The sequence below is a fragment of the Kryptolebias marmoratus genome, linkage group LG3, assembly GCF_001649575.2.
Source record: "Kryptolebias marmoratus isolate JLee-2015 linkage group LG3, ASM164957v2, whole genome shotgun sequence".
NCBI lineage: Eukaryota > Metazoa > Chordata > Actinopteri > Cyprinodontiformes > Rivulidae > Kryptolebias > Kryptolebias marmoratus.
In genome coordinates this window covers 23,095,936-23,108,152 of record NC_051432.1, presented here as the reverse complement: position 1 = coordinate 23,108,152, position 12,217 = coordinate 23,095,936, and the positions used below count along the sequence as shown (strand labels likewise).

General features: G+C 38.1%; 1 protein-coding gene across 1 annotated transcript; it reads left to right on the top strand.

Moving 5' to 3' along the window:
* Positions 1 to 5,468: 5,468 nt before the first annotated feature.
* On the top strand, positions 5,469 to 10,887 carry LOC108247949 (lipopolysaccharide-induced tumor necrosis factor-alpha factor homolog). The gene is made up of 5 exons (XM_017436382.3): positions 5,469 to 5,622; positions 7,478 to 7,781; positions 7,903 to 7,950; positions 8,078 to 8,222; positions 9,764 to 10,887. The coding sequence occupies exons 2-5, from the start codon at positions 7,487 to 7,489 to the stop codon at positions 9,867 to 9,869; spliced, it is 594 nt and encodes a 197-aa protein (XP_017291871.1). The 5' UTR covers positions 5,469 to 5,622; positions 7,478 to 7,486; the 3' UTR covers positions 9,870 to 10,887.
* The last annotated feature ends 1,330 nt before the right edge of the window (positions 10,888 to 12,217 follow it).

Genomic DNA, 12,217 nt, shown 5'->3' with positions numbered 1-12,217 from the left:
ATCAGTAATGTACTTGTTTTAATATTAGTTTTATAGAATGCAATAAATACATTTAACATTTAGATTCAGAAACCAAAAATTGCAAACAATTGTGTTTTTAACTCTGCCAAGGAGGTCATGTTTTCAGTAACCTCTGTTTGTGGACAAGTTTACTCAAAAAGTTATTGACTGATCTTCGTGAAACATCAAACATGGTGCACGGAACAAGTGATTCGATTTTTGTGGAGATCCGGTCAAAGGTCAAGGTCACAGATCAGCTCGTGCTTGAACTCTGCAGCTGTACGTGTCAGGTTAGTGGGGTTGGAAACAAAATGCAGACAGCACCAGAAAAGCTCAAATCACAACAACTACTTGATTAAATAACAAAACAAAACAGTCTGATGTGGCAGCAACTAAAACTAAATAACAAAAACCTGCTAAATCCTGACTGTAATAAACACAACGGGGAAGATGTAAGGAAAAACCAGACAGCACAGAAGAGTCATAATGAACCAGTGTAAGTGAGGAAGATGAGCAGGTTTTAAAGGCAGAGGATAACGAGGGAGTGGAAACAGGTGACTGATTAGTAATGCAGGACAGGTGTGGGTGGTTGAGGCAGACTGATAGAACTACTGAGGGAGAGTGAGTGATACACAAGGATCAGAACAAAACAAAACAAAACACTGGGGAATAAAATAAACACAAGAAACATGAATCAATAAACCCAACACAAAACCAAACCCAAAGATACCCAAATCCTGACAGCATTACAGGAATGTCAAACTGCACAGCTGGAAATCTCTTGGGTCAAAGATGATGCCTGGTGATTTCAAGGTCCATGGGGTCAAAGGTCACAGGTAACCCCTTTGTTAAAAACTTGTCTCTGTTCCTACATGTAACCCTTTTGTTTCCGGTTGAGTTCGTTAGTTTGTTTGTCTGTCAGCAAAGATCAGGTAAAAACTAAAGAACAGATCTGGATAAAACTTTCAGGAAATGTTGGGGTTGTCACAAAAAACAACGACCTTGGCAGAGATTTGTGCTCTCTGAGTGCTTCTTGTTGTTGTACTTTTTTTTTCTTCTATAATCTGGCACATAAACCTCATGTGTCAAAGCTGCTGTGACAGAAATCCAAATATACATCTGCCTCTAATTCAAAAGTTTGGACAGTTTTACGACAGATAGATTGTCAAAATTATTTTTCTTTTCATGTGCAGCCGGTCTGTGAGTTGCAGATTTTGATTATTTTTTGATTTCTGGAAATGTTTAATGCATTAAATTGACTGAATCGTAGCTTGAGCTCTGATTACAGCCCTGATTTAAAGTTGAGTTCGACTGAAGTCAGTTTGAAGCAGCGGGGAAAGTCGGTGAACATGAAAGAAAATCAACGCCAGGATAAAAAGAAAAACCTTTTGAGTGGAAAATATTGTTCCATGTTCATAGCTGGAGGCATAAAGAACTTATAGATTATTGGAGCTGGTACACGTTTCTCTTCCCCCCACAAAGACAAAGAAAAAGGAGCTGAAAATGAGTCTGTTGTATCTGACTGGAGGTGAGAGCCTGAATACAGACACACTTTAAAAGGAGCAATATGTATTTCAACACCAACCCCTCCAGCTTCTGGGGTTTGGATTTAAAATTCATACGTCAATATTTTTTACTGCAGAAAAAAACATTTGATCACAAAGTCCTGTTAGGCTGAAAACATTTTTTTGTGTTCAGAGCAGATAAAAGGGAACGCAGTAACCTTGAAGAAAGTGATAGAATCTGAGTTTTTTTTTTGTCTGAAAAATAAATAAATAAAAACTCTCCTTAAATCAGATGTCGGATCAGTTCAAATATGACCCGATACCGAAACACAAAGAGTGGAAAGCTTTAACGTCACAACAGCAACAAATAAAGACAACACTTCAGATTCTCAAGCTTTTTAAATAGAAATAAAACAAAAGAAACTGCGCTATTTCTTACAAAGAACTTGCATCGTGGCAGACAAGCAGCACATCAGGTTCTGTTTAAAAATGAGAGCAATTTGTTGTTTGTCGGAAAGTCACTGATGATATAAGTGGCAGATTTATTTCGATATTTAACTTGGAAGAAAAGCAAACATTGTCACGTCCTGCAAAATTTCTGATAATTCCACTAATACTTGTATCAACTAACTTCAGGTCAGAGTAGCACACCTCTGTGAAGGAAATTATAAAGTTTATGCACAATTTTATTATGGTGAGGTCAGAAAAAGAGGTTGTTTTACTCTGACTACAAAACTGTTTTTTTTTTCTTTCTTGAACTTTACTTTTATTAGCCGACTCCAAAATAGTTAAACCTTTTACAGATATAGACCTAAAATATGCGTGGTAGTAGCGCTAACAGATCGTGCGAGATATCACATCAGATTGTGCATAAACAATCATCTCATCTTGAATGTGAACAAAACAAAGGAGATGACTGTAGATATCAGGAGAAAAGGGAATGATCAAACACTATTTCCATCATGCGAGAAGACGTGGAGGTGGCGAAGTATAAATACCTTGGTGTTCACCTGGACAACAGACTGGACAGGTGGATCCAGCCCCAGAAGGTCGCAGCAGCCCCAGGCAAACAGAGACCTGGCACCACCCCAAGGCAGCTGCGTGTCCGCACAGACGTAGGTCGTCAGCGAAGCACAGGGTCAAAGAGGTACAGGGCGAGACGCAGGGTGCCGGCCTCCCCAAACCAGCCACACCACTACCTCCAAGGCCAAGCCCGGGACCCACCGCCCCCCAACAACCCGGCGCCTGCTCCAGCCCCCTGCAGAGAAACCGCCCAGAACAAAGCAGAAGAAGACCCCCAGACCCCTCAACACACCGGGCAGGCACCAGTCCACCGCGGCAGCCGGAACCCAGAAGGACCAAGGAAAAAGGTAATTGTGGCTGCCATCAGTGGCAGTTATCCAGTTTAAGTTTATTTCATAGTTTTACGTTGGAATAAACAACTTAAGTTAAACCCTGAGGAGACCCTGACCCTTGCCCTTTTAATTAACCAATGTTTGAGTTGTTGTTTGGTTTAGACTGATATTTTCAGTTACACGCCACACTCAGTAGAGGGCAGCATGTGTTTTTTTTTTTTCCATTAGATGAAGAGATTTGACTAAGCATGTAGTTAAGTTTGGTACAGTGTGGATAGAAGGTGTACTGCAAGAGGTGTTTTTTTGTTAACCCCTTAAAGCTGGTGTAGTTCGTGTTTTTTGTGTCTTTTATGGAAGTAGAATGTTTATTTGTGAAGAGCTGGTCAAGTTTCTGTTAGCTATGTGTACTTAAAGTGATATGGGATGTGTCAATATTTCTTTGTATGTTTGTATGTTATTTCATGTTTGTACATCGTTGGTGTGTCCAAATAAATGCCAGTAAAATTCAAGAACGCCTTGCGTCTGTTTTTCAACTTGGAGGGAGTTACAGTCATATACGCATCCTCCCTGGTGAGCCAGTGGCAGGTAAGATATTACAGAACCCAACTTCAAAGAATCTGAGCTTTTTCTTTCATGACGTGGTGCGATAACGTTTTCTGGCCTGTTTTAATTTTTAGAGCCCTCAGTTTCCTTTTGTTGTAAATTCTGTGAAATTTTATTACAGGAATAAACTGAATTGGAAAGAATTCCTTTAACTCTCTCTCTCTCTCTGAGATAACAAACTAAAGAAGCTGTTAGTTCTTTGTGTCTACAGTAAAATTATGTCACTAAACATAAAAAGTCCCTTCTGGTTGTAGAATAACTAATGTTTTCCTGCACGTTCGTAGACTGCAATGCCTCGTGAACTTAAAGTCATTTAACATTTATTCTGAGTAAAAAGCATTATTTTGAAATCTTTACATGGACTCATGTTTTCAGATTCCTTTTCCCTTATTTGTTTCTTTTAAATTTTATGACTTCAGCTCAGATCTTTGCAGTTTCTGTGACCGACTGTTGTTTAAAGGGGGAAACGATTACAGAATATTTTGAAAACTATGAGCTGCTTAGGATAAAATGCCCTCGACATAAATGTCTAAGAAGCTGATTTTTAAAATCCTGTTCTGTTTTTGTTCCCAGACGTCTTTTGTCACAATCTATTGGGACATTTTTATCACTTGATCAGTCGTTCCATCTTGTTGTGATCCAGCTGAGTCTTCTCAGCACAAAGATGCATTTTATCATAAAGAGAAAACTGGTTGTTGTTGTTTTTTAATCATTTTTATTCAGACACACTGTTAGAGAAATACTAGAGAAGTTAAAAACTGGAACCATTTTGAATAATAATAAAAAAATAATCTTATTTGTTGGAAAAACATCTTTATTTTTAAGAAACGGTGGGAGCATGATTTACATAATTAAAGACAACCAGCATTAATAATATTATCAACAGGATGAAAAAGTAAGAGATTAGCTTAGTGCAACACTTAAACCTATTTGGTGTGCAAATATGAAGCACCAATAAATTAAAATAGAAACTTTCCCTCTAAAATGTATTTAATTTAAGAACTGAAGTTTCCTTCCTGCTGAGGCTGCATATATTCCTGCACTTATTTCCATGAAGCTTCTTGGTTTAATGCTTCTACCAAGTGGTCAGTAAGCAGCATTACATCTTAGTCTTATAACTAACTTTCATGACAGCAGCCAACTATGCAAACTAAATCATCTTTTTAATTTAATTAGGTGTTAAATACTACAATGATGGTTCTGAAACTCACATGCTGACAGCAAATGCGTCACTTAGCTGACTCATCAAACTGTCTTGTGGCCAAATGACTTTTTAAATAATAATCAAATAAAATTCAGGACAAAAGCAAAACAGTTTAATGAAATAGTATTTTTAAGATTTTCCGTCTAAATGAAGTTTAAAAACATGAAACAGCAGACTGTAGTTGTTTACAGTCTTTTCAAACATCACATCTTTTACTATCTTTTATTGACGTTAATAACTTTCCATTCAGATCACAAGAAAGCATTTGGTAAAGACTGAAAATGATCAAAGATTTGACCCCACTTGTAAATAAGGACTGACCTGAAACACCAAACATTTCATTTATCCTGAAATATCAGCTTTGTTTGTGTAGTTAAGCTTACAGTTTTTGTTCTTCCAGTTTTTATTATCCTCTATTTGTTTAACCACGAAAATCCCATTGAGATCACAGATTTCTTTTTCAAGCGAGGCCTGAAGGCAGCCTGACAAGCATGCTTTTACAACACAAGCGAGGTCAAACTGTAAACTGTAATCAGAATAAAGTAACATCGGATGTTACGGCTTTATAACTGTGAGGAGACGGTGACCTAACCCAACATGAAGAATGAACAGCAGCTGCAGAAGAAAATCAGAGTCCTTAATGACGTTTGATAAACCTCAGATCGATTTGAAACACTCCAGAAGAACCACAAATAGATCAGATTAAAACAAAACAAAACGCAGCTCTCTTCTTATGGCATTCCTGTTCTGTACAAGCTGGGCTGAAAGCATCAAGGTATGTAGTGTGTTGGAGCTCTGTGGATTATTTATGATCGACACCTTTTCCTGTTTGTTCAGCGTTGCACCTCCTTCCGTCTGACCTGACACCAGTAAAGCATCTCGTCTTGTGAGTATTCAAGTCTCAGAGAGAGAAGCAGCTCAACTTCCTGACCTTCAGCAGCAACTCTGTCCCCAGGTGAGAAAAACTCAAACATTCAGGTGTAAAAAGAGTAGAAAGAGATTTACGACCGCTGCTTTTCAGTACTGCTCTAGCTTCTTGCTAATAAACTACAAAAAAAAGCCATTTATTTGTTCTTAATGTTTACATTTTTCTTTTACGTTTTATTAGTTTCATTTAAAAATTACTAATGTACTGAGCTCTAATGTCCACCTATTTTTTAACTTTATAAACTTACTGTATACACAGTCATTTTCTATTCCAAGCTTGGTTTATTGTCTTTTTCAATTCAAGGCATGTAATTTCAATGATTTAGCAATCTCATTGTCACAGTTAAAGCTTTGTTTTCAATACGAGGGAAAAAAAGGTAAAATTAAACACGATTTTGTTCAGTTCGTGTTATGTTTTTGTCCTCTGTTTTAAGCTGAAAACATAAATCTTACATATAATGTGGGAATTTGTATTTGTGTTAAGATTCATATCACTTTAAAAGAGCCTTTGGCCTTTCACAGCTACATGCAAAAAAAAAAGAAAGTTTAATGTAACGTCAGGTAAGCTTGCTAATTTTTTGTTTTTATTTTTATTTTTTGATGTATTAATTCAAATCTGAATTACGAGTGCTGCTGGGTTCAAATCGAAAGTCTGCTCTGACAGGCCAACAGGTTGAACGAGATTTACCCTCTCGTGATTAGCATCACTTCTTTTCATCTCCAGTCATTACATTGCAACAAAAATAGAAAAGAAAAAAAAGGCTTTGTGCATTCAATTTAACATGCAAAGACTTGATTTTCAATTTGTCAAACATATCAGAGTGGAAAATCTGAATACCTGAACACAAAAAAAACAGCCAGTCATGTTTCATTCAGGTGACCCAGGTCCTGAGGCGAGATGCCGACTTCCTGGCAAAGCTCGGCTGAATGGACCTGAGTCATCGGGAACATTTTTTTTGTTGTTGTTTCACTGTTAAATTTAAAGACTTCCTTGAACTGCTGCGTTGTTTTTATAAAGTTTCAGTGCCGCAGTCAGCATAATTTTAGTTCATTTGTCCATCCATCAGTTTGTTTTTTACCTGTTTGTTTCTAGTCAGGGTCGGGGGAGCTGGTTCCTATCTCCAGAGGTCACTGAGTGATGGGTGGGGTCCATCACAAGGAAACAGGCAGCCTTTCATGCTCTCATTAAACCCAGGGACTATTTAGAGCAGCCAATTAACCTAACGTGCATGGTTTTTGGTCTGCGGGAAGAAACCAGAGTAGAAAACCCACCTGTGCACTGGAAGAATATGCAAACAGCTGGGAATCAAACTCACAACTCTCTTGCTGTGAAGCAGCTGTTCCACAGGGCACCCTTTTAATTTGCTTGTGTTTACTGTATTTGTTGGTTTCTTAGCTCACTCAGTTCAATGCAGTCTCACCGCATTCCTCCGCAGAAGGATCGAGGAGTTTCAGTACGCAACATTTTGTTAGCAGTTCTGGGTCATTTACCTCCAGATACGCTTGGTGCAATGCCTTCCTTTGTCAGTGGCACTGTTTATGCATCTGGTTAAAGGTTTTACAGCAGAAACCCACTGTAATTCTTGTCCCTTGTTCTATTTTTGACAGAAACCATTCTTACAGACTGACAGGAACAATGCTAAGAAACCTGTTTGCTTGCGTGAAAGCGGGGAATGTTGTTTTAAAAACTGCTCGTGCTTTCCTTGAAACCTGATTGACAAGTTTTTCCTCTTTTAGAATGAGAGTGAGACAGAGTTCCAGATTTCCACTCAAGTCCCCTCCTCTTTGGTTTTACATTTTAACTCTGCTTCATCGCTGAACTGCTTGGGATATTTACCTTTTCAAAGCTTTGCTATTGTATTTTTTTCTTTTTGCTCTCTTAGACGGAAACAATGGAAAAGGGTGGACAACCTCCTCAGAACTCTCCTGACGTCCCACCACCTTACCCTGGTCCCCCTTTGGTCCAAAGTTCGGTTGTTAACCAGCCTGCACCTGCTGCTCAGGCTGCTCCTCAACCTATGCCCCAACCTGCTCCTCAACCTATGCCCCAACCTGCTCCTCAACCTATGCCCCAACCTGCTCCTCAATATATGCCCCAAGCTGCTCCACAAACTGTGGCCCAACCCGCTCCCCAATATATGCCCCAACCCGCTCCCCAATATATGCCCCAAGTTGCTCCACAGCCTGGTAAGTGTTTAAATTTTTCTTTGACAGTGATATTGCTTTTATTACTTGAGTTATTAAGGTTTCTATGTCAGCTTGTGTATTATTCAAGTTTTTAAGTTAAATGTCTCTTTCTCCTGTCTAGTTCAACAAGTAACTGTCCAATACACCAACCAGCAGGTTTCACAACCCAGTGAGTGTCCTTCCCTGAATGTGTTGTATAACTAAAAATATACTCAAAACTGAGAAATGCACCACAGCTTCTGTTTTATCCATGCGTTGGTGAGGTCGTGTGATTTACAGTTTTGTGTTTTTCTCAGCGAACCCTGTGGTGGTGCAGGCATTGCCTAGAGATGTTCCCGGACAAATGTTCTGTCCCCACTGCCAAAACAATATTGTGACAACTACCCATTACAAAGTGGGCACACAAACCTGGTTGATCTGTGGATTAGTAGCACTTTTTCTGTGAGTAAAAACTACAATTTTAACAGAAATATAATGTTGGATTAGATTTCTAATTGACTGGATCAGATTGGTGTTATTAGTGTCTGACAGTATTACAGACCTTTACTTTTTTACTGTGTTATTTTCTCTGATGCCTTTGTTATTAGACCATGGGGGCCATCTTATGTGATGTTTACAAAGGGAGTGAAGTGCCTTGAAAAAGTATTCATACCCCTTGAATTTTTCCACATTTTGTCACATTACAAATACAAGCAGATGTAAAACAATGCATGGTTTTCAACATTTTTTTTTACAAATAAAAATCCCAAAATGTGTTGTGCATTTGTATTTAGTCCCCCTTTACTCTGATACCTGACTAAAAACCAGAGCACCCAGTTGCTTTCAGAGGTCCCCTGATTAGTAAATGCCCACCTGTGTGTGTAAATCCAGGGTTTCTGTGATGATCTTAGAGGTTTGTTACAGAACATTAGTGATCAAACTGCATCACGAAGACCAAGGAACACACCAGACAGGTCAGGGATCAGGTTGTTGAAAAGTTTAAAGCAGGGTTAGGATATAAAACAACATCCCAAGCTTTGAACATCTCACTGAGCTCCATCATCTGAAAATGAAAAGTGTACAGCAAAACTAAACCATTACTTTTACTTCATTACAAAGAAGATTTTTGTTCTGTTTGATTTATCAAAAAAGAGCAAAAGTAAAGTACCAACAGCAGCACCATCACCACAAGCCAAAAATGCCACAATTCAGCTCTACAATTATGTAAAAAAACGCTGTTTCATAAGTCAGGATGTCATTTTTCTTGGTACTTGAATGCCGCTTTTTACATCACATGGTGTTTGGTGACCAGAATTGCCACTTAGATCATCTTTGACGCCGTATAAAACTGCGTTTTCTTAAATTATGCAGGTCTCTGCCCATATTTTTCTCATCCATTTATCTTAAACTGTAGTCATCCAATAGGAGAAGTAGAATTTCAGACCACATTAATTCATCGCAGACCAACTGTGCTACAAAGAGATTTCATATTTGGGTGTCCTTGATCTAATCTGCAGCACTTAATGTCTCAGTCCTTGCTTCTGTACTCTTTACATTGTGCATTTTGGTGTCTTTAAAGCAAACAAAAGACATAATACTTTTGTTTGAAACTAGTGGAGACATAAACTTTTCTTACAGTACAGTTCTGCTCTAGTTAAACAAACTCTGCTGTCTTTGCAGCACAGTTGATCCAGATTTTTCCCCTTTTTGATACTGCCCCCAAGTGGCAGCAATATGCTATTACATGTAGAAGTTCATGTCTGTTACAGATACAAAAGAATAGTCAAGGCCTTATAGAAGCAGCTAAAAAACAAACAGCCCCTGGTTTATAAAGTCAAATGACATCAAACACATTAATTCAGACATAGATTAAATGAAGTTTGTTTTTTTTTTAAATTTGGCAAACAACTCATGAATCGGATATTCAGCCAAAGCTGAGTTAGATTGCTGAATAACTTTATGTTATGTTACATTTTGACTCTTTTTCTGATGTTTCACACCAGTTGCTGGCCATGCTGTTTAATTCCCTTCTGTGTGAATGACTGCAAGGACGTGGTGCATTCCTGCCCCACCTGCCAAAGAGTTGTGCACATCTATAAACGCAGGTGAAACCTCTGGCGTTGCGTGGAATCCTGCGCTCATTTGAGGGAAATGCACGTCGCACCTGCGTCCCCGTGGACCGCATCATGTAAAAGAAATTCTGTCTTTTTTTCTTTTTTTATCTGATCAATAATGTGATATTAAGGGATATTGTTTAAAGGTACTTAATGCAAAATCATGAAGACCGGTCAAAAAGGTGCCAACTACAATGTATTTTTGTTTACCTACGGAAACAGCTGGTCAACACTGGTGATGTCCATAGAAGAGCTGTTTAAAATGAAGAAGTCAGACAATTTTGATGTATTAATACTTATTTACCTTCAGATTTGTTAAGCAAAGTATGCAGATAAAAGTGCTTTGTTTACGTTGAATGCGTACCAGCATTTCAGATTTGCACATAAACAAATCTGGAGAATTATTGGAGTAAACTCTTTCGAACGGCACCACTTGATATGGTTCAAAATAAAGATTTATGTGTTCGACTTCGTCGTTTGCAATGAGAACCTTTAAATCTGGGCAAACTTGTTTTTTCTGTGATTTATAAAAATGTTTACTCATGAAGCATTTTTGTCTTGTTCTGATGACATTATTTTCATGTTTATGACACCTTAATGACAGGTTAACATTTTTAAAGCAGTTTTTATTGAGAATAAGATATGTTTACATGAACAAATATAACACGTTTGGATCGTTAGTCAACAAGTTCCTGCATAAAAAATATGACAATTTTTGAAACAGATTTAATCAGACCTGTCATAATAATCATCTGAAATAAGATCGTGCCTTGCTCTATCGTTAACATTTACTTGACTTCTATTGCACCCTAACAGAAACCTCAAAGTGCTTGTATCAATGGATGATATGTGATTAAATCAATTAACTGTAATATATTATTTTCCTAAAAATGCTCATGTTAACACTGTGCTACACTGATTTACTTTTGCTGATTCTTTAGTACTTTATTCCTTCCCACTAGTGTATGTAAAATACTAAAATACGATACAAAATAAAGCATTACGATCTCTCATTTGTCTGAGTTTATTTTTTCTTCCCCAGCTGGTCCTCACGTTCACTCCATGACTGGATGATGTGATTCAGTGAGTTCCTGCAGTTTGTTACACAACTTATTAAACATGCAAAGCTGCATTTATTGCACTCCAAGGACATCTTATTCTGATTTGTTTTAATCTTTTCCTCAACAACATCACCATGAACCACATTTGCTTACTGCAAACGTCAACTAAGATCATCTTATGTTGAGTAATGATGGAGTTGCAGCCATTTTGGTCAAACTTTGAAAGTAACATTATGCTCAATGTCGCATGATCTGTTAGCACTTAGGGTATGTGTTTGTGTGTCTGTCAGCTACTACCACACAAAATTTGAGCTCAATATCTGTAAAAGTCACTGAGTTATAACCGTTTTTGTGCAGGCTAATGCTGATTAGCAGTGGCGGCCATCTTGAATTGGGTTCAGTGTACATCCAATAACAACTGTCTGAAAGTTTCATTAAAATCTGTTCACTGTGAATTCATAGAGGTTTTGCTCATGGTCAGAGAAACAAACACACCCACACACTCACACACCCAAATGTCTGTCTCTCTATCTTTGCGGGGACTTTCCATTGACTTCCATACATTACTACAGCCTAACCCTGACCCTTACCCTAACCCTAACCATTACCAGTACATACCTAACCCTAAACCAAACCTAAACTCAATTCACACCTTAGTCCTAAACCTAACCTCTAACCCAAAAACATAATTTCTCCTCGTGGGGACCAAAGCCTGGTCCCCACAAGGAGCAGTTGTTCCTCACAAGGTAGTATATGTTAAGAAAATTGTCCCCACAATGTAGCAAATACAAGTTCACACACACACACACACACACACAGCGACATGGGCAAAACCATTATCACTTTGGGCAATGATTATATAATAAACCCTTCTTCTAAAAGAGTTATAAGACACTGATGAAGCTTGGGTATTTAACATAATCAAGTTCTACTTTATGCTTCTTGTTCAGCTTATTTAATTATATTTGATATGCTCGTTTATTAAGATAATTCTGACAAATGTTCAGTGTTGAAAATCTATCAAAGTGCTGATAACCAGAGTGTTAACTGTTCATTAATCCTGCGTATTTTTCGCCCACATTCAAGTCTGCCGGCACAGAAACCTTTCACACGCCGCTGGTCCACAGTAAATCAATGACTTGTTAGCCCGAATGCCGTGTCCTTTAATAACCCCACACCCTGGGGGAGATTACTTGTCTCTAAAGAGATTTAGCTGAATCATTTCTTCCAGGACGTCATGCAACGATCTCTGTTAGGATGGCTCACCTGAGTTTAGGTTGAC

Excerpts from the sequence above, each read along its gene's own strand:
- LOC108247949 (XM_017436382.3), top strand. The coding sequence starts at position 7,487 with ATGGAAAAGGGTGGACAACCTCCTCAGAACTCTCCTGACGTCCCACCA. Across the intron at positions 7,951-8,077 it reads CCAGCAGGTTTCACAACCCA|CGAACCCTGTGGTGGTGCAG; the intron begins GTGAGTGTCCTT and ends TGTTTTTCTCAG. Across the intron at positions 8,223-9,763 it reads GGATTAGTAGCACTTTTTCT|TTGCTGGCCATGCTGTTTAA; the intron begins GTGAGTAAAAAC and ends GTTTCACACCAG.